Source organism: Crocodylus porosus, unplaced genomic scaffold (genome assembly GCF_001723895.1).
Source record: "Crocodylus porosus isolate Cpor-Errol unplaced genomic scaffold, CroPor_comp1, whole genome shotgun sequence".
NCBI lineage: Eukaryota > Metazoa > Chordata > Crocodylia > Crocodylidae > Crocodylus > Crocodylus porosus.
In genome coordinates, this window is record NW_017728949.1 from 12,686,063 (window position 1) to 12,707,265 (window position 21,203).

Genomic DNA, 21,203 nt, shown 5'->3' on the forward strand with positions numbered 1-21,203 from the left:
TGGATGTGTATCTAGCTGGGGTAATGTAGGCCCAGCACTCTTTCCTGCTTATTCAGGGGGTCAGACTCGATGATCTGTTGAGGTCCCTTCTGACCCTAGCATCTATGAATCTATGAATCTTATCAAGAAAACCTTTATGGGTTTTGACTATAGCTTAGAACAATGAGCCAAACCAATGGGCCAAATCAAATCTATGGTCAATTTGTCCTATTCCACTGAAGGCAATGGAGCCACATCAAGTTATTCTCCATCAGAATATGGCCCCTTATATTTATTCCAATTAATTTCTTGCTTTTGCCTCCTCCTTTGGAGTGCATCTCTAATAAGGAATCTTTAACAGGGTTGGAGTTCTCAATTTATTCAGAAGCTTGATCACATCTTAATAGGGGTTACTTCAAACCCCCAATTCACTTTTCATTTGCAGTCAAGTAATCACATTCCTTCTGTTCGTGACTACACAATGTCCCTGCTACAGACAACAAACATGTAGCTGGAAACAAGCTGGGGGTGGGGGGACAGGGGAAGGAGTTCAAGCAGCTTTCTACAAACCACCAGCAAATGCTCCTAAGACCACCAATAATCAACAGATTTCAGCCCGAGATTTGCTGCTGGAGAAAAGTGTATTACATTTGGTTGGACTCTGCAGTTAACCTCTTACTTTGTAAATATACTGATCTGTCAGTGGGTGAAATGGTCAGCTCTGCAATATCTTCCTCATTCTTCACTGGGGAGTAACGCACTAGGAAACTGCTCAGGACAACAGAGGTTGGAGGAATCCAAGCCACTCTCATAGCATCGGGACCCACGCTGGTGAAGCTCAGGTCAGTTGGAGCAGGAACAGCTGTGGGCAAAGCATTTTTTGTTAACATTCCCTGGGAGGCAAGAGTGTGCTCAAGCACAAGTTCAGAAAATCTACAGAGAAAACATCTCATGCAAAAAGAGGCTACTGTGTCTGACCCATGCAAACATACTCCTAAGTTACATTTGGCTCCACTACGGTTAAAAAACGGTTTTACTACTGTCAGGCTCCTTTAACCTCTCAGCAATAATTGATACTTCAATGCATTCTGTAGAGCTAATTTGAAAACAAGGCAGCAGGTCTATAATATGGCCTTTGCAGCTGGATCTCACATTACAGCTATGAAGAGGCTTAAGTCGCCGTACAGCAGCCAATAGATGAAAAATTCTTGTCCAGATGTTATACATGCATGCACAAGGGAGGAGATGGGGTATCTATTAATTTCCTATAACTCTACAACTACTTGTGTGTGAGGTTCCAGAATATAGGCAGTTTATGCAAACATGACAGGGTTCCATGCAAAAAACAGTTTTTGACTTGTCTTCTGCCCATGCACTAGAGAGAAGGACCTTGACAGAGTGACATGCCTGTCACTAGCGCAGGCTCAGGGACCAACATTTCTTATTTACCTTTTAGGACATTGTTGAAAGAGTCGTGCCACCACTGAAATACAACATTAACATCTCAATTAACCTGCCCAGTGAGAAAGTCAATGGACTCTCTACTAAGTCACTTCTACTGAATGAATCCTCTTTGTGGATCTCATGTTACTTTGCAGATTGCAACTCAGGATATTTGGAGATCATAAACTCAGATTTTGCACTGTCAGTGAATCCAACTGCAACCTGAAAATCTGAGCAGTTAACATGAGTAAAACTCTCAACTTGACAGTTATTCTGCTATGTTGGAATGAAATCCATGGACAGAATCAAAAAGTGCAAACTGCATATCAACCCTTATATTTAAAACAGAAGCTAGGCCTCATCTACCCTGTCCTGTTACAGTGAGTGGCTCGATTCTTCCTGGAGAAAGCCCCAGTTGTCCCAGCAGCTAGTGACAGCATGAAACACTGTCCATGTTGCAAACACAGAAGACTTCAAAATTCACCCGTTTGCTGTGTCAGAGTGGTAGGGGCGCTCTCTCCACCATTAATAAGTGTGATTACACTGATGTCGTAATCAATGCCCGGCTCCAGGCCTGTGACTGTGTAGTATCCTATTGAGGAGTCCACAAAATCTTCAAAAATAGGGACACTTTCTCCTCCTGCAACTACTGTGATGCGGTAACCAATAATGGTGGAGGAGTTTAGCGGGGTCCACCTCAGGCCGATGCTCGTATCAGTTATATCAACAAAGCTTAGGTCAGTGAGCTGGGGCACTTCTACTGATTAAAAGAGCAAAAGAGAAAAGCAAAGACACATTGAGGCAAAAGAAAAGAGGAGGGAAAAAAATAAAGCAGTGTTCATCAGATTACACGTATTAACACTGAAATGTTAAAGCAATTAGGGTGATGTGGCATTTTTCTCTTGAGGGCCCAGTTGTGCTAATCTTTCTTATATTCAATAGCACTGCACAACTCATGTATGACCAGTTTTACAAGGGTAACTCCCAAAGAAAATCTCAGCCTTACTTGGATTTACAAAAGTGCCTAAGCAGGTAAAGGGATGGCACAACTGGGCCCTATGATTTTTGTTCATTTGTTTTGTTTTATGACTATCTTTAAGACCTACCCAATTTCAGCAATTAAAAAAACCCCTTCTTCTGCCAGCTTATATATGTGTATGAAAGAAACTGAAATATTTTAATTGCCCCTCCAAAATGAATTGTTCAGTTCATAACATTATCTATCCATTTGGAATGTAGAAAAAATCAGCAGGCCCAATTTTCAGCTGATGAAAACCTCTCTAGCTCCAAATGAAGTTAGCTGCTGTTAATTGGTATATCTTTATTAACCAATTTATTAACCAATTAAGCTACAACAGTTTCCCAGCTGAGATGTGGCCCAGTATTCCTAAAGTTCCATTGTTACAGCTGCAGCACACATGCTAAAAAATCCCACACTTGGAAGCAAGAAAATGTTTTACTTGGAAAAAACTAAGTGGTTGAAAATGGGCCTTTCTAGGTTACAGATATTCCATATGAAACTCACAGCATCATCATGCTCAGAACGTTAATCCAGACACTTTAGATCTACTTGAATGTAAAAGTTTAGAACCTAGGTAGTTTATTCAAACCTTACAAAGTTTCATGCAAAAACAGTGTCATGTGACTGACAGAAATTGACTTAGTTTCTTAATTAAACCATTTTAATCTCCCCAAACCAAGCCACTAAATTAGGATTCATTTTAAATATCCTTCAAAATGTATCCAGTGTTTTTGCATGGCTAAGGCAGGTGTGAGACTTATTCCTATAAACATCACAACTTTAGCAAAGCCGCTTTTTTCTAAGGATTAGACTCAACAGAAATTGGGAAATTGGCTTTGTCTTTAATCTTATGGGTCCCAAACTTCTATTGATATAAAGTGACATTTTGACTCCAAAGTCAATACAACTATGCTACTTTAATCCAGCAGAGAGTTTGGCTCCATAAATTTAAGAGTGCAAGCCCTGAGTCAATGGGAATCATAGGTGCTCTCCCCATCTCAGGATCTGACCCTAGTAAAAGACCTGTGGCTTATTAGAGTCATTAGGTGGAAAAGAAAATATGGGATAGAAATGGTGCAAAAGGATGTTGTATTTGATAACAGAACATTGCAATATTGCTTAACTTTGAAAAACTATCATTTTACAAAGTGCAACAAAATGCTCATTTTCTGTAAAATATCTATTTATCCACATGAAATATATTTTCCATATCACCTTGAAAGAGCAATAAAAGACACAAAGGATGACATTTTAGTACATCTTCCAGTAGAGGATGGCACAGGGTTAAAGCTATTATTGCTTTAATTATAACAGTACTGCCGCCTTGGTTACCCCTGAAAGCATATGGCGTCCCAGTGAAGCATAGAAATTTTAAAGCAGTGTTAAGAGCCAAGCATTTGCCATACATAATAGCTGGCATCGTTTCAGGACATTGCAGAAACAAAACAAACAAAGCCCTTGTCAAAGCAAAATGAAACCAAATTCTCCAGAGAGTTGAATGTTAATTTTACCACTATGTCACTCCAATTACAAAAGGAAAGTTCCAATGTGACATCCTTGCAGGCAATGAAGAGTAGTATAGAGAAATAAGCTACATTTACCTGCCTTGTTATTTCACTTATTCCAGGGAAGAAATAACCTCCTTCCTTTCTCATCTCAACCAGTGCAGCTCTGCTGATTAGAGTATTGTGCAGCAGTCGTTCTAACCCACTTGGTGAAAGGGTAAATAGTAGTCCCACTGAGCTAACTTCCCCTCCCATTCCATCTACAGATGGCAATGAAAGTGGCTCATACAGAGGAGTAAAGGGATTTAATTTGCCCCCTCTGTCACCTGCCCTATGTGTAAAATGAATATCTAAAGCTGCAATCCTCCTCCAGCAAAGTCAATGTGTGTTCTGCATGCTAGGCTGTAGGGTCAGCCTACTGCTGTAATGGCTGATGCCACTCCTTGTCCTTTTTTTACCTTGTGTGATGGTTTTGGAGATGGGGATGCTTTCCTGGTTGCCCTTGACTGTATACACACTGACATTGTATTCCACTCCAGGGCTCAAATTTTCAAAGGTGCAATAAGTCTGTTCTGCACTGACCATTTCTTCCAGGGTGTAACTTTGCTGTCCACTGGTAGGAACAGTGGTAATTCTGTACCCAGAAATACCTTAAATACATAAAGCACAAAAAGAAATCAGTTCATGCTATATTTATTCAAATCAGGCATATATAATTACTTGTATCTTACCCTCCTGATCATACCCAAACTCCTGATCCTGGCAGGCAAGTACACATTCATTTGGAGTTAACACAAAGAAAAGTTTCCAAAGAGCTGCCCAGTGGAGACTTAGCTGAGCAGTTCCCATAGGTATTAATGGGAGATCCATGCTTATTCAGGGGGATCCAGTGGCAGAGAGGTTAGGGCATCTTGCTGTGGCACCAAATGTCTAAGTTTGACCTTTGCTCTGGACTCCTGCCAAAGTGGAGCTACTTATAAGTATATATCTGATCATTTGCCATGTGATCAAAGGCAGAAAGGATGCTAATAACATAATTCACTTGTGTGATGGTGGCTATGGAAGCTGACATGCCTTAACCGTGCTAGGTCAAGGGCCACTAGAGTCAGGTGACACTTGACTTGTATCTGATATGACCACTCATTCCAGCACTTTAACTATGCACTCTTAGGAGTTCAAGACAAATTTCTAGTAACATAAAAAAGGCCACATTTATAGACCCGGGATTGGATTTTCTAAAGTGCTCAGTGTTGACTTAATTGTTCTTGTAGAAGTCAGTGAGAATTGTCCCATTGGCTTCAATGGGAGAAAGTGAGTGCTCTGGAAATCCCATGTATGCTTTCCATTGCATACACCCAGTTTTTACTGCCATAAATCCTCTCTTTCCTTAGCCTGTTTTATAACTGGGGGGAATATTTGAACAGTTTCTTCAAACTCCTGCATCAGCTTAAAACCATTTCCATTATATTTTGAAAAATAATTTCACATGGAATGTAAGGCAGATGTGGAGGTGGAATATTTGTACTATACCTCATTGTATTTCAAAGTTAAATGGCAACAAAATGTTTATTTGGTGACCAGTTAATAAAGTAGGAGCTGCTTGTAACAGGAATGTAATGCAAGTCAGTGTAATTACACTTGACTTAGGCTGATTGGATGGAAAGCAATTTGTGCCTATATGCAATTACCTGGAGTGGTACTTCTATCCCAGGATACAGTCAGGACTCCTGTGTCTGGATTAGGCTCCAAATGAAGGGTAGTTGGTGGGGACAATGCTACAAGAAACCAAATAAATGATTAGTAGATAATTCAAAGAATCATTATTTCCTTTAATGAAGAAACCCTACTTCCTTGTTGTGATTAACTAAAAAAATTGATTATTTCAGAACTGTTCTTTGCTCTCCCCATGTATTAAACTAAAATGGCATACATGTATCAAAGGGAAAATAAATGAGACTGAGGGAGACAAAGGAGAGGACACAGGGAGACAAATACCACATTTGAAGTCTTTCCATTCATGCCAACTGGAACTGGATCAGGCACATACATTTCAGTGTTCTTTATAAGCAGTCAGTGCCATTTGTCTCATTAACTACAAGGAGGAATTGAGGAACAGAGACATGCCTGCGGTAGCAGAGGTAATACTGCAAGTCAGTGATGCAGGTGACATGACACTAGAATCCAGATGTCCCTAGTCCCAGTCTAGTACTTTATCCCTGGATAAATTAGGGATGAAATCAAGGAAGAGTACAAATATGGAAGGTAATCAAGGGAAAAATCAGAGGTGTCTTACGTGTAACTACACTCTTGATAATTGGATTCTCTCTCTCCTCGCCGTCCATCAGGACCGAAATGCTGTAGATGTATTCTACTCCAGGAGTCAAGCCAGATATGACAATGCTACCAGATTCAGAAATCACCTCCCGTGGGGCTTCTCCACCTTGACTTGGTCGCACACCCAGCTGCCAAGTCGTGTTTGAAAAGTTGTGTCTTAGTCTTGCATACTAACAAGCTACGTCCTTACAAGCATGCTATAAACCTCTTCCCCAGTGACCCTAGCATGGGTCTGCATATTTCATACTAATCATTAACAAAGTAGTTGTGGGGAAGCTAGCTTATGTTCAACTCCATCTCTTACACAAAGGACACAAATAGAGTACACTTCTGTAAGCCAAGGGTAACATGATGCCACATACCAAAATGTGCTGATGCAACCTCACTGGGCAATAAGAATAAATCATCAGGGTGCTTCATAAATGGGCTGTCTCCCACCCAGAGAAGTCAAATGAAAGACTCCCACTGAATTCAAGAGGCCTTGTATCAAGCCCATTTTAGGCATCACTTACTTGGATAAATATTTTAATCTCTGAATAGTCACTCCAAGCAAGGAACACAAGGCACTTATAACTGTTGTACTCAATGCTATCATATTTGCAACTACATCTTCTCCCAGGCTATTAACTTCAACATAGCTCATGACCATTACTTCTTAATTGATCCTATTTGGGTGACAGCTACTATAATTAAGCAATGGGGGAGGGGAGGGGAAGAGCCAAAGACTTTAACTTTCTTACCTTGAAACCAATTCTTGGTGCAGGTGTCCAGGTAACCACAATGGATGTTTCTGTCACTTCTGTGTGATAGGGAGGGATTGAATCCACTGGCTGCACTGTGAAATGAATTAATAAAAGGAGTTCATATTTAGCAATACTCAGACAGACAGTCACAGAAACCTGTATTAACACACTTCTCATTCTACAGCTGCTCAGTAGAAGATAATGGTACAAACACTAATGCCTTACAATGCAACTTTCATGATCTTATTTTGGCCTTGGGTTTGTTCTCTACAAAATTAAAAATCACAGAACTGTAATATTGTTTCATTTGTGAAGTATACATTTTTGGGGGAGGCTGTCAATATTTGTTTTGCATTAAAATCTTTCTTTTAAAGTTCAAAATTTGGCTGCAAGTACATCCTGTGGTCAGACTTAGAAGCCTGGGCTTTTTTTTCCCCTTGTCTATACCTAGATCAATTAAAAAATATACTATTTTCCCAAAAAGTAAATTCGAAATGTTGCCTACTCTTGTGATTTAACTCCAAGTCGCTGGTACCCTATTATAATTACACAAGGATTTCAGATTTCACTTTTGAAAGTAAGTTTCTAGCCCTTGGAGTTGCACAGAAAGTTTAAGCACGTGAGTCCTAAGGGTTCCCATCTCAAAAGGCAAATATAAAGAAACTAATGTATATTTTAAAAATCACATACTTTGAGGGCACGAGCAATGATTTTTAAATGCTGAGAGCTGGCAACAATGAATTTGACAACCAATTTGTCCAAAAGCTCAATTGTTTTTGGTGGTGCTGTGCAGAGAAATCAAAATATTAGGGTTTAAAAAAAGATACCAGTTGGGCACAGGGCCTCATGGAGTCTCTTTTCCCAGCCATATGTTTGGGAAAGAATGCTCTCCTGGGGAGGGTAAATATATTTACTGGCCCAACAGGCAGCTTCTTCCATTTGGGCCCTTTATCTACAATGTTCCAGGCCAGTAGTTATGACTGTAGTTCCCTCCATTCATCTCCCCTGCTCAAACCCAAAGACGTTCCCTTGTCTCTTGCCCTCAGCAGCATCTTCAACCCAATATGGAAAAAGGTAATTCAAACCAAGTTTGAGGAGCTTTATCAAGCTCTGTGATGATCCCGACCAGATGCCAGCTGGTAGGAGTGTCACAAAGAAACCAAAGCTCTTGATTAGAGCAGCGTCAGCCCAGAATACCTCTAAAGAAATCATCAGATTTACTTTGAATTGACACCAGTGTAAATAAAAGCAATGCATGGCCCACTGGTCCATACATGTGACCCAGATTGGACCCTTCCACTCAGCTGGATATAAAAGGCCATGCTGTGTCATAAGGAGGAAATGGATTCCACTTAACAGAGAGTCTGTGGAGCAATTACATCTTTGCTGTAAGGTCGCTTAAGCTAATAGTGTTTCTCCAAAGATAAATGTAGACCCTTTCTTTTAACTTTGTATTTGTTTTCAAAGAACAACTTGTGCTCCTTTGAACAGAGGATGTGGCTCTCAGCCTGACCAATGAGGGTTTTTTCCCCCTGAGTTTTGTTGGTTTATGTAGCAACTTCACCATAATTTAAATAGTGAATCGTATTATTTGTATTCATATTTTATTCTTTCTAAAAGTATGTTAGGTTTTTAAGGAATGCATATTATGCCTATATTGCTTTGGGGAAAGCCTCTTTATATATTTTTTCATATCAAACAGCAGAAATAAAAGGGACAGAGGTCAATATAATAATATATCATACTTGTGTCTGTAACTATAAAAAGTATCCAATCTTTATGAAATGATACACTCCAACTGCATAAATACTACCTTTTGATTTTTTTTTGCAAACTTGTGAATAACTTTTTTCCCACTTCCCGGTGGAGAATGTCCATTTTTACCTTTCATTTAGAATTTTTAAAACCCAACCAACAATTCAAAGATGCCACAAGAAAAAGTGTTACATTTACCACCCTCCCCCACATTTTTTTTAGTATCTTATTGTTGAAAATTGAACATGTTTTTGTTTCTTCAGCATTTTAAAACATTTTGTTGAAAATTTTTGAAGATGAACCCTTTTCTGTTTCTGCCAGAATTTCTCATAGGAAAGCACCCAATTTCTTGAATGGCTCTATCTAAACTTTATTTCAAAGTATCCCTTTAAAAAAGCAAACTAGAACAACAACTCTCAGCACAAACCCTACAGCTTTGAAGACAGCAGTGTTATCAAGCAATGAATAGGAATCCATTGTGCTTACAAGTTGTGAAGACCCCAGTTTCTCTGGTGCTTTGCTGGTTGTCTTTCACTGCCACAAGGTATACAGTATATTCAGTCCCAGGCTTCAGGTTCTTTAATAGGTATTTAATGACAGATGGTCCCACATTATAGTTCCTTGGCTGGCCTCCTCTCGTGGGACCTACAGTCAGTCTGTATCCTGAGATTGGAGCACGTGGTGAGGTCCAGGTCACCAACACTGAAGATTCAGTAGTATTGACAAACCTCAGGTTGGTGGGGGCATCGAGTTCTAAAAAGGAAAGCAAAACGAATGTTAGTATTTCTGATGAGATAACAACACCCTGCTGCTGCTGCTAATTTCAAAATACTCCCGTCATGATTTTGAAAAACTGGGTCCTAAAAATAGGTTGTTAAATCCATATCAACACACTTAAAGAAATGGCCTGATTTTTAAAACTGTTGAGCCCAGCAGCTCTTATTGAGTTCATGATTGAGTACTTAACAGATTTCTTTAATCAAGCTACTTAGGGTACATCCAGACAAGTGAACGCATGTGATCTGCAGCACCTCAAACCTGTTTGTGGGGCTGCAAACTGTACTTGGTAAATGTGCAACTGTGCGCTGCACTGCAGATTTGCAGTACAGTGCCAAAACTTAATACTGGAATGTCCCCCTATTAAAAAAAATGCTGCAAAAAACAGCATGGCAGAAGCGCTCCACCAGAAATGGAACCTGGCTGTCCAGAGCCATGGGCTGGCTGCTGGCCAGGCTCTGTACAGCCAGATCGGCATTGCTGCTGCCCTGGGAGACCCCCAGGGCCCCAGGTAAGGCTGCTAGGGCCAGCACAGGTGCTGGCCTCAGCCTCCCCCATCCCACTCAAGACAATTTGTCACATGTCAGAGAGCACATGCAAGGGCATGCCCTGGGGCACAAAGCAGTGGCATAAATGTGTGCTGTCGCTTTTTGTGCCCTTTGAAAATGTATGCCTCGCATGTAGAGACATGCCCTTAGACTCCTAAACATGGCTTTGGTGCTTAACTTTAGTTTGCCCTTGAAAAAAAGAAAAAAGAAAAAAAACAGTCTTCATTTTTTTTTTTTAACAAATACCAAAACACTTATTCTAAATTTAAAATATAATTTTATTTTAATTTAAAATTAATTTAATTTTAATGTAATAAATATATCATATTTCTGTGGAGGAATCACTCCTCTGGTCTCCTACCATTGTCAGGATTTAGAGCCTGCTCTAAAGCAATCCTACACATGTTTGTCTCTTCTATAAGCCTCATGCAAAGCTTTTGAAATAAGCCATCTACCAGTCATCATACTAGCATTCCTTTTAACCTCATCCTTATGTCAAGAACCAGCACTACAAAGTCCTGAAGGCTCCAACAGACCAAAATACCTAAACACATGCTTAAAGTTATGCCTGTATTTAATATTGTGCCTGGATCCAGGTCTAAATGAATGGAACAGAGATGTTACCCTTGACAGACCATGTCCTTGTAAAAACTAAGGACCAGATTTTAAAAGATATTTCGCTGGCTAACTCTTATTGAAAGCAATGGAAGTTAGCAAATTCAATATGTTTTAAAAGTTGGCTCTGAGTTACAACCTTTTCTGTATCATGTTGCTAGAACCAGCACTTGTCAAAAAATTTCCATCAAGCCCTTTTTGATGAAAAATGGTTTTGATTAAATGGAAATTCTTTTGTGAGAAAATGTGGTTATCATAAAGCCCCAGAATAACAGTTTCAAAAAAGGTTTGAGGACTGTCTCCATCTAGAATATAAAAAGCTGGTTGGGGATAATAAATATAAATGTATCAAGTTGTATTTGTGTACCTCTATTACTATTCAGCCTTATTCCTCACACAAAATGGTTAGGAGGTCATATCTCATACGTAGATATGTATTCAGTTATCTGTTACAGAATTTGTTCTGTCAGCTCTGCTAGGGTTTTTCCTCACTTCCTTCTTCCACATTAAAAACAACACACTTGCACACTCACACACAATCAGTTTATTTACAGACCACTGTTTAACAGAAAAACAGAAAGGGACTCAAGCATGCACCGTGGGAAGACTTGCCGCTGGGTTTTATCTTGGGAACTCTGACTGCTTTCTTTTTCCCAGGACTTCTGCTTACAGGACACAATTTATAGCATACTTTCTGAAATGTGGTTTAAACAAAACAGCTAAGTGACTGATCGTAGCCTCCAAGAAAATAATTCCAGGCATTTGCTACTATGTCTGTGCAGAGCTATTCAATTGCCTATACTCAGCTTTGTATCCCACCAGGGACCAAATTTCCAAAAGAGCTCCATATCCATTAAGGGACCTCAGTGACGTGGGCCAGATTTCCAGAAGTACTCAGAACCTACTAATCTCCATTAAGAACAAACTGAAATCTGTAGGTCTAACTGGGAGATTTGTAAATGCTGCTATGTGAGGTTTGTGTGGGTGGGCATGTGTTTTTAAAGAGTGAAGCAATAGCAGAGTAAAAGATTTTCAAAAGTGCTTTCTCATGGGACTAGTGCTTCTAAGTTACAGACATGTTCAGAAAAATCCCAATCAAAGCAGGGATTTTTCTGTACCCCTGCTGCTTCCAGGGCGGATTGCTCTCAAGTATGCCATGCCTGCCTGATCTCACTTGCCATGCCAACCCCAAAAAGTAAGCAGCGAAACTATTCTGGGGGCACCCCTCCAGAGCAGCTCTCATAGCATCTATCTCCAATATGCTAAAGAGCAGCTGTGAAGCATGGTTTCTTTATCTCATTTCTATATTTGGCACATGTGGACAGAGGCAGGCAGGTGAGGGATGCTCAAGTATGTACTCCCAGGACCAGCAGGAAAGCAATGAAGACATACCCCGAATCCTCTAGGTGCTTAGAAAACACCACTCTTCACGTCCAGGCATCTGAACTGTTTTGGAAACTTAAAAGATTTACAGACCTTCTACTTCCCTGCTTTTAGGTGCCCTGAACCAAATTTTCAACAGTGTGAGCCCCTTTTCAAAATGGTAACCTGGGAAAAGATGTAGTTGCAAATATGATAGCATTGAGTACAACAGGGGGTTAAATGCTTTCGAAAGGCTAGTCCAGGGTTAAGAGTAATATGAACAAACTTTTAAAATCAAGGACTGGACCTTACTCTAGCAACAATTTGTAGGGTTGTGCAATACTCAAGTATGCATTTTCTGGATTCTTTCTTTGATCTGCCTTTCCTGGGTTGGAAAAGCACTGCAAGGGACACATCAAAGATGTGATGCTGAGCTTCTTTGAGTTCCTCTTAACATGTTTATCTAATATCTCACTCCTTTCTGTGATTCTGGAAAATAAGGAATTGCCAGATTTCCTCTACCTTTTTCTCACCCAAGGAGCCAGGAATTTTACACTGAACAGAAAGTAACATATGGGACTCATACTGCAATACTGTCACTGTCAAAACTAGGACAGGGTTTGACCAGACAGGATTAGTGTGAAACATTCACTCATTATGAGCCTGATCAAAAGTCCACAAAAAAAACACACAACATGAAAACTTCCAGAAACTTCACTGTGATGAGAGTGGAAAAAAAAAAAGGTATAACGAATGTTTTATAGCAAGTTAGCAATCTGCCTTGAACACACATTGTATAAATATAAAGTCCTGGATATATCGAATGTCGAGTAATTCTGTGCATCCTGAAATACATTGTGGAGGTATCTGATAAAAAAGAAACCCTACAGGACTAACTTGATAAAACCAAGACCCAGGGCACAAACCAAGTTCTCGGATGCACTGAAGTGATCGCAAGCCAGGTGTGCAGGCCAACCGTTATAATTATGACTGGTGTTTTCAAAGAAAACTAAGCAAGGTCTGCTCCCACAGCAAACAGAAATGGTAATGTCTTTGAAAATCAGAGTCTCAGCTGTTTGATAGAGGCGAGCTCTAGGCAGCCCATAAATTCTCAGTCAATTTAAAGAATTTCAACTACATTAAATTGCTGGAAACTGCCATGAGAATTAAACTCCCATTGGAAAGCACTGGAGGAAAATAAATCTCCTAAAGAGATCAATGGTTGACTGACCGAATTCCCAGCTCTGTATTTCTACTGAATGGGTGCCTCCTGGAGTAGAACTAAGTATTCCATTTACATTTTACTGAAAGGGACCAAAAATATTTATTTCAATGTTCTTAAAAAGCTTAAAGGAAAGATGCTTACTGGTGGTTTGCTCTCCAGTCAATGGTTTGCTCTCCCTCCCATGGCTCACAGCAAATATCTTAAAGATATAGGTTGTTCCGGGTAGAAGGTCAATGACCTCAGCAAAGGAACTCCTGGTAATAGGCAGTCTCTGTCCATGTTCACCAGGGTGGTGAACTGGGATCACCTCCACACGATAGCCAGACACAGCGCTCTCAGGTGGAGTCCACATGATGGTAATTTTGACATCAGAAACTTCCACAAACTGTAGATCTCTGGGTGAAGGAATATCATCTAACAGAAAAGATCAGTACAGCTAATCAGAGCATGTCCTCACTGAATGACAAAGGAGTCTACACCAGTATGTTGTGAACCAAGAAAAAAGTGGGTGTTTACTGAATAATACAATCCATTGACACTGATCAAAACTGTTTACCAAATAGAGAAATGTCAAGTAAACCTTATCTTTAAAAAAATTCCTGAAAGTATCTGTGTACATCTGAAATGCCATTGAGGAGCTTAAAAGATTTTGTTCTATGATTTATATATGACATTTTGTTGGCACAAAAGGAAAAACTGAATAATCAAATGTACTAAGCAGCAGAATGTCAAGTTCATACAGAACCACAAGCTTGACAAAGTACATTCTAGGATTGGAAACAAGAATCTTTTGCAAATTAAAGGAAAGGATTTTGAAAACCTGCAGCAAATTCAGAGGGTCTATAATTAACTTAAAATCCAACATCTTTATAATTAAACAACTACTGGTTCCGATTCTGGTCTCGCTGAAGTCGAAAGCAAAACTCTCATGACTTCAGCATTGTGGGGCCAATGTGGATTCATATACTCGAAGCAGGTTTCCAGTTAAGACCTCTGTACAAGCACTGAAGCTGCATTAATGCTAGCCAGCACAAACTTCTGTAATTTTCAGAACAAATGGATGCCAAACCATAAAATCCTTGGGCCAACTTTATTTTTGGTGGATTCCCACTGTGAAAACATTATGCTTGCTACTTTCAAGGATATCTAATTCCCCTGCCAGTACACCAAATTCTAGTTCTTTTAGTATATTTCCTTTTGGTTTTGTTACTCAATCTAGCTGATCGCTTTAAAGTAATGCCATTTTTTTCAAGCTGATGTCCCTAGCATAAAGCCCCAATCCAGCTGATGTCAATAAAAATGCTGCAAAATTTATATTCCTATTGACTTCAGTCGAATAGGAAAGGACTTGGCCCCTGAGGGAAAAAAAAAGCAAGCTAATTATAGCTAGTGGATCCACGTATGTGATCCAATACATTTGAAATGATGGCCTAAATATCAGGGCAACAAAACACATTTTCAACAGTAGCAGCACTTGCACTCAAGGGAGCCTTTTTATGACAACACCGGAAGCTCTTACGGTTATCTTCCATATATGTAGACAGGATCCTACAAAACAAGGCAGTCTTTTGACTGGTCTGTAATCTTACCATTCGGTATTAAGCCTTTGCTAATTAAAATGACTGATTTTAAGTGATAATCTTTCATTAACATTTGACTTATCCATGTTAGTGGTTAAAGCTTATATATTCACTGAAAATTAGTGAGATTTACAATTAAATCCAATGTTGATTACAAGCCTGCTCAGAGCATTTGCAGATGCTAGATTTTCAATTAAAAGTATACCCTCAGGTTCACATATTCCTTTACACTTGGCTTCTTTGTGTCTCTTAGATTAATCTACCATAATATCTATAATATCACAGGGAGTGTCCTGGCTTTTTACCTGCACGTGGGACACCTGTGGTTTCCTGTTGGATAAAGACAGGAGTACTCTCCTGATTTTCTTCCACTGCATAAATGCTGATATTATACTGAACACCAGGCATTAAATCACTGAGGGTCACAGAGGTAGCAGTATCAGGCAGGTTCAGCTCAGTGCTGCTCCCTTCCACTGATGGTGAATAGATAATTCTGTAACCTAAAACAATGAAAACAGAGTCACCATTCATGCTCATGACAAGTTGGAACAAGGAATAGTGAACATTTTATATGAACAGATTTCCCCAGATGATCCAAATAACATGCCTGAATGAGGTTTGCAGCTGTCTTCATCTATGAACCCCATCAAAAGTCAAGTTAGAGGCTCATAGTGGCCCTTTCCAAATAGATCAGTCTCTAAAATGGGACAAAGCACATCTCTGGATAAGAAGACCATAGCATTCTGAAGCAGTGATCTCTGGGTAACAATACAGTCTCCAGTGTGTTGTGGGGATGACTTGGGGACAAATAGGGGACATATAGGAAGGACAGTGAAGTTGTGGTTAAACAAACCAGAACCTTAAAATAAACCTGCAGGGCTCTGTTTGTATTCCTCTCCTTGAAAACTGAAACATGGGCTTCAAATTATAAATTATAAACCCATTATAAAAATGTTACATAGTCTTTTCAGCCTTAAGGTGAATCCTGCACTCCACATGAATTGCTCATCACTTCTGCTGGCCTCTGTAAGTCCCTCTCCTTTTTAATGCCACGATTTGAAGATTCCATTGACATTTTCAAACAGAATCACTTAAATGAGACAGACCTGTAATGGGAGCCTGTGGTCTGCTCCAGCTAATGACAATTGAGGTGTCATCCACACTTTCCACCGCGTGCTCCGGAGGTGCATCTGGTGCTATTTAAAGGAGTAACAAAGAAAAAAAAACAAGTGAGGCTGAGACATGACAATCTCCCTCTAATAAAACAAACACAGAATAGTGTCTTCTCCTTGGCTTTGGAAGTCATGTACCTGTTGTCTGTGAAGTGGACAGGATCAGGTTCTGCTCTCCTTCTTCTGAGATCTGGTAGACATTAACTATGTACTTGCGGCCAGGAAGCAAGTCAGGGATGTTAACAGAGGTGGCTGTGCTTGGAAGATCTTTATGGCAGGGGAAAAAAAAAAAGAAAAGGCTTAGCAATCTAGCTGTTTGTTCACCAACTCCCTCCCACCCCAAAACATGAGAGGCTTAGGTTCAAGTCTAGTTCTGAGTGAAAATATTTGAAAAAAATGTGTTTGGTTTAAACTTAATCTTTAGTCCACATCTCAAGAACTCCATGCAATTTAGGTTAGTTAGCCCTCTACAACTGGCAAGTCTGCCTGGAAGAAGCCAGGACCTGGAGTCGTGAAGTCACTGAAATGACAGGCCCATGTAGACAAACCTTTATGTCACCTCAGCTGCATTCTGCCTGGTATTAAGCACTGATATGCAGCAAACACTGATTCTGTACCAAGTTATACCCCAAGTTCCCAATTTGGCCCCGAAAGGTTAGAAAAATTATCTGAAGGATCCAGGGATAATCAGTGTCAAGCCTTCAGCAGGGCACCAGTTGAACAGAAATAAATCAGTGACTGTTATTCTCTCTCACACATTATTTTTTATAACACGCAAATCCCCATGGCACATAAGCATTATCTAGCCTCATAAAACCCTGTGAAATATTATGAATCTCATTTTTCAGAAAGGTTAGGATTAAGCAGCCCAAGGTCAGACAAGAAGTATGTGACAGAGCTAAGAAATTAACCCAAATGTCTGTAGTCTATCCCACTACTAGATCATCCTTCCTGCATTGCCTAAAATGCTGGTATTACAGAACAGGAGTAGACAATGCTTGGCACGAGTGCCAGAGCATGGCATGTGAAGGGATTTTGCTTAGCATGTGTGCATTGGGGCAGACAGCAGGAAAGGGGCTGTGGCTGAGCTGCCACAACAAGGATCGGGTCCATCACGACTACCCCACTGTCTGCCCCTGGCATGCCAACATCTTACAAGTCAATGCCATGGGTGTTTTTGGCACTCGCCCAAAAACGCTGCCAACCCGTTATAGAATGGTGAGAGCACAGTACAAAAACACGCCATTATCCCAAATGGGTATGTTTCTGATAATAACAACTGAGGGACTCAACCATGCGTAAGTATAGAAAGTCCAAGTCTTGGACTGGTATAAATGACAATAACCCCCTGACAGCCATGGGGCCCTAGCAGTTTACCGCTGGTGAGAATCCGACCCAAAGGGTCCAACCATCGTCCTTACCAAGATACTGAGGTTCATCGCCCTCCTCGCTAAGCTCATATTCCACACGGAATCCTGATACAGTGTCAGAAGCGGAAACCCAGGAGACTACAAAACTACTGGCTGTGATTTCTGTGACTGATTCAGAGGTAGCAACCATAGGAGTAAGTGGAGTTGTCTCTCCAACAACTGTGTTGCCTAAAAAAGGAAAGAGACGGGGAATGGAAATAAATTTTATTTGAAAGATCAAATACCAGTCCAGTAGAAATGATGGGCAAGATTCTCAGCTGGGATCATTCAGCTCAGCTCCACTGACTTATTTTAGCTAGGATCTGGCCCAATTCTTTTCAAGCAGGGAAGTCCACCATGAGGCGTGTAAAAATTCACTTTAAAATAATATCCTGATAGGATGCAGCTCATTTGTAATACGAACAAATAATTCAGGGTACTACCTTGCAAAGAAGTGAAATACGGAAAAGTCCTGGGCTGGAATTCTACTCCCTGGTTTTACTTACTGATCACAGCTGTAGTAAAATCAAAGCGGGTGAGTTCTCTGAGTCCATACTGTTGCACACTGATAAGCTGTCCTTCATATATTACACCAGGCTTCAGGCCTGAGATGGTGTAGGAGTTCAAGTGACCAGGGATGGTGGCTTCCTTCCAACGTGTTCTGGAGTTTTTCTAAAAGAAGAAAGTCATCCACTGTCATGGAAGAGAGCTCAAAGACCAAAAGTAGGGAGATCTAGCTAGCTAAGCTTCTATATGATTTCCCACCACTGTGATGTCTGAATGGAAAGACTAATATCCAGATAAACAGCCCCTCATGGGGAAGTACAGGCAGGGAGCTATCTATAAACAGGTTGGTTAATTTGCAATGGGGTATTGGATAACAATACAGTTAAACTTTAATATTAGAGGTGTCCAGAGAGGTCTTAGTACAATACACACATTGTAACCATTCTTCAAAAACAAAACCTGAAATCACACATTATTTCTACAACAGGTACAAACAACTGGAGAATACATAGTTGGAAATCATGCAGTGAGCCATCATTTGAAAATTCATGAAAAATCATGAACTGCAATATTTTTCCTCCTCTTCCTACTATTTCCTATGAGAAGTTCCCACACAAAACCCCAGCTTAAAAATGTTTCCCCTCCCCCTCCCCCAACCATGCTTAAAGCCTATTATCTTTAGGCCATGATCCAAGTTCCACTAAAATCAGTAGAAAAAACTCCTAGCAATGTCAGCAGGCTTTGGATTAAAACATCCTTGTTCTCTTAATAATGGGCAGTGGGTAGACATAAACATGTTAAATAGCCAAATGTAAAGAGTGTTCTCTTGAAGACTATGTGGCAATGCATTTACACTGGTTAAAATGAATCATACTTAATTATGAATAAGCCAGAAAGCAGAGGTTAACCAGCTGTGGCTTAGGGTTCACAGGAGAAGAGAAATGACCTGTGTTTATTTAATTTCCTGCCAGAAGTTTACAACTTCATTTCCTGCTTGTTTTTACCTCCTCACTTATGCGGTACAATCAAATCCAATTGTTGCAATTATACGTGGATAGTAAAAAACTGCGTTCCCTTCAAATAAGACATCTTTCACAAGGACTAGTTTTATTCACCCTAATTGAACCTACTGCTACCCTAGAGTATTTGCCAATAATGCAACTCATAAATACAGTGACTAGTACTGTTTGCAAAGACATCTATGACGACAATACATGTTTATAGAACATCAGTCACCTTTAGCCCTAAATGCAAATGTCCCCTCCATTAGGACATGGACACTGGATTAGTAACAAGACCAGCATAGACTTTTTTTAACTACCAAAAATACCTTTTTAACAATATGAGAATTTTCATGAGGAGCTACATTTCCTCAATATTTATGGGGGGTTTTGGTGGGGGGAAAAAAAACAAAACAAAGAAGGAAAGGAGAGGGGATATCTATAACACCTCAGCACCATGGTGAGGGTTGAGTATGAGCCCAGCACCACATAGCTGGCTTTATAAATCCTATTTCAGTGGGCGATACATGCAAAATGGCCACAGTGTGTCTCACTATAGTGTTACATGGTGGTAATGAGGCAGACAGACATGCTCAAAATCTTTTGGTGTTTGGCGTGGAAAAGATCTGCATGGTAGATGTTATACATTTTGGTCAGCAACCTGCTACAGCCTAGTGACACGTCAAACTAGCATGGTTAAGGCACACCGATTTCTTTAGCCAACAACACGAAAAGGAGCAACATGGCTAGAACCACATCCAGTCACCTTAGATCCTCCAGGTAGCCACTGACAGATGGGTTAAACTAAGATAGCGTTTGGCAAAAGTCCAGACTAAAGGTCAGACCTACACCTCTGTAGCTGTAGTGAGATGCTTTAACTGCTCTGCTCCTATGCAACCAGAAGTACTTACCGGTTTCCATCGGAGAATGTACTTAGAAATGTGAGAAGGTTCGGGTGCATTCCACTGGATGGGATGGGAGTTGGGGTGATTGGGACTCTCTGTGATGATCACCTGAACTGGACCAGTTGAACCTAAAATACAAGTTTTCCATTTTAACTTAATGAGGGAAGGGAATTTCCTCTTTGTTCACTGTTCAGTCAGTGCATCTTTAAAATACTGGTGTTGTTTGTCTAAGATTGTTGTATAAATATGAAATAAGTATATTTTCCTTCTATCCCCTAGGAGCCAACGCTCTGTATAGTGATTACTATGGACCACCCTAGCAGAGGCAGCATTATTTTCCTGCAGCATTAACTTCATATTAATGAAAGAATATCACAGCATGCCTTTCCCTACGTCTCTGAATCAACTTATTTAACAAGCTGGATTTTAAATGATGCACCTAAGCACCCAACAGAAGAATAAGCATGGATTACACACACAGACCCACAAATGAAAAGAAAGCCAGGAGCTTTAGCTGTAGCCCGTCTGAAAGAAGACATGTAGACTCAGAGGGCCTCATTCATTTCACGTACTTTAGTACTTTGCTGAACTGAAACCAAAAAACACTGACAATCTGATTCAATGCTGATTAGAGGTACGTGAAAAGACTCCTATGACCACAGAAGTCATTAGACCAGGCCCACAATTCACAGCTCCTTTAGGTTTATTCATGATCCTCTGTTCTGTTCTTCATCACTTGCCTAGAAATGTGCTATGAAAATCTTTCAGCTAAATGCCAAGGAGATCTCACTTTGAACATGCATATGGCATTAAACTATCAGGAATGTGTTCCCAGAGAACTCCAGTAAAGGACAGTCTAACTCAGCAGGAAGAGTTGTTATTTTAGCAATTAAATCCTTTTTATTTTTTAAAGTTTTTCTTTATAGTTTGTTTGGACAACTGTGTAACATACATACCTATATGTACTCAAAAAGACTTCCAGCCAAACAAACCCATACCCACATGGAGAATATTTCAAAGCTTGTCTAACCCCAAATCTACACATTCAGGAACTTTATATTTGATTTATTTACACATCTCCAGTCATTCCTGTCTCTAAAGAAAGTATGAAGCCTTGGTTTCCAGTCTAAGGGTGCACATATTTCGCATAACTCAGCAAGGAGTTTGTTTTAGCAGTCTGATAAAGGTCTATGAGGCTCAGCAAGCACCATTAGAAAAACTTGACAAAGAAATCCAAAGAAGGTCTGCTTCCTATTCTTCTCTTCATTGGCTCACTGCCTCAAAGGAGGGTAGTTCTCAGATCTACTGTCTAATTCCTGTTT

The 21,203-nt window shown here is 40.1% G+C and overlaps 1 protein-coding gene across 7 annotated transcripts in view; it reads right to left on the minus strand.

Moving 5' to 3' along the window:
• Positions 1-21,203, minus strand: part of FN1 (fibronectin 1) — a 75,890-nt gene that overhangs the window by 26,343 nt on the left and 28,344 nt on the right. For 3 of the 7 annotated variants that reach the window (XM_019553758.1, XM_019553759.1, XM_019553756.1), the window contains exons 13-26: positions 19,888-20,009; positions 17,975-18,140; positions 17,481-17,657; positions 16,198-16,326; positions 15,994-16,083; positions 15,193-15,387; positions 13,449-13,721; positions 9,267-9,533; positions 7,023-7,117; positions 6,242-6,410; positions 5,637-5,723; positions 4,407-4,598; positions 1,907-2,182; positions 659-841 (exon numbers count right to left, since the gene is read on the minus strand). In XM_019553758.1, the coding sequence (XP_019409303.1) occupies positions 659-841; positions 1,907-2,182; positions 4,407-4,598; positions 5,637-5,723; positions 6,242-6,410; positions 7,023-7,117; positions 9,267-9,533; positions 13,449-13,721; positions 15,193-15,387; positions 15,994-16,083; positions 16,198-16,326; positions 17,481-17,657; positions 17,975-18,140; positions 19,888-20,009 (2,421 nt within the window). The remainder of the gene's footprint in view (positions 1-658; positions 842-1,906; positions 2,183-4,406; positions 4,599-5,636; positions 5,724-6,241; positions 6,411-7,022; positions 7,118-9,266; positions 9,534-13,448; positions 13,722-15,192; positions 15,388-15,993; positions 16,084-16,197; positions 16,327-17,480; positions 17,658-17,974; positions 18,141-19,887; positions 20,010-21,203) is intronic. The other 4 variants (XM_019553761.1, XM_019553757.1, XM_019553763.1 and 1 more) reach the window with 2 other exon arrangements.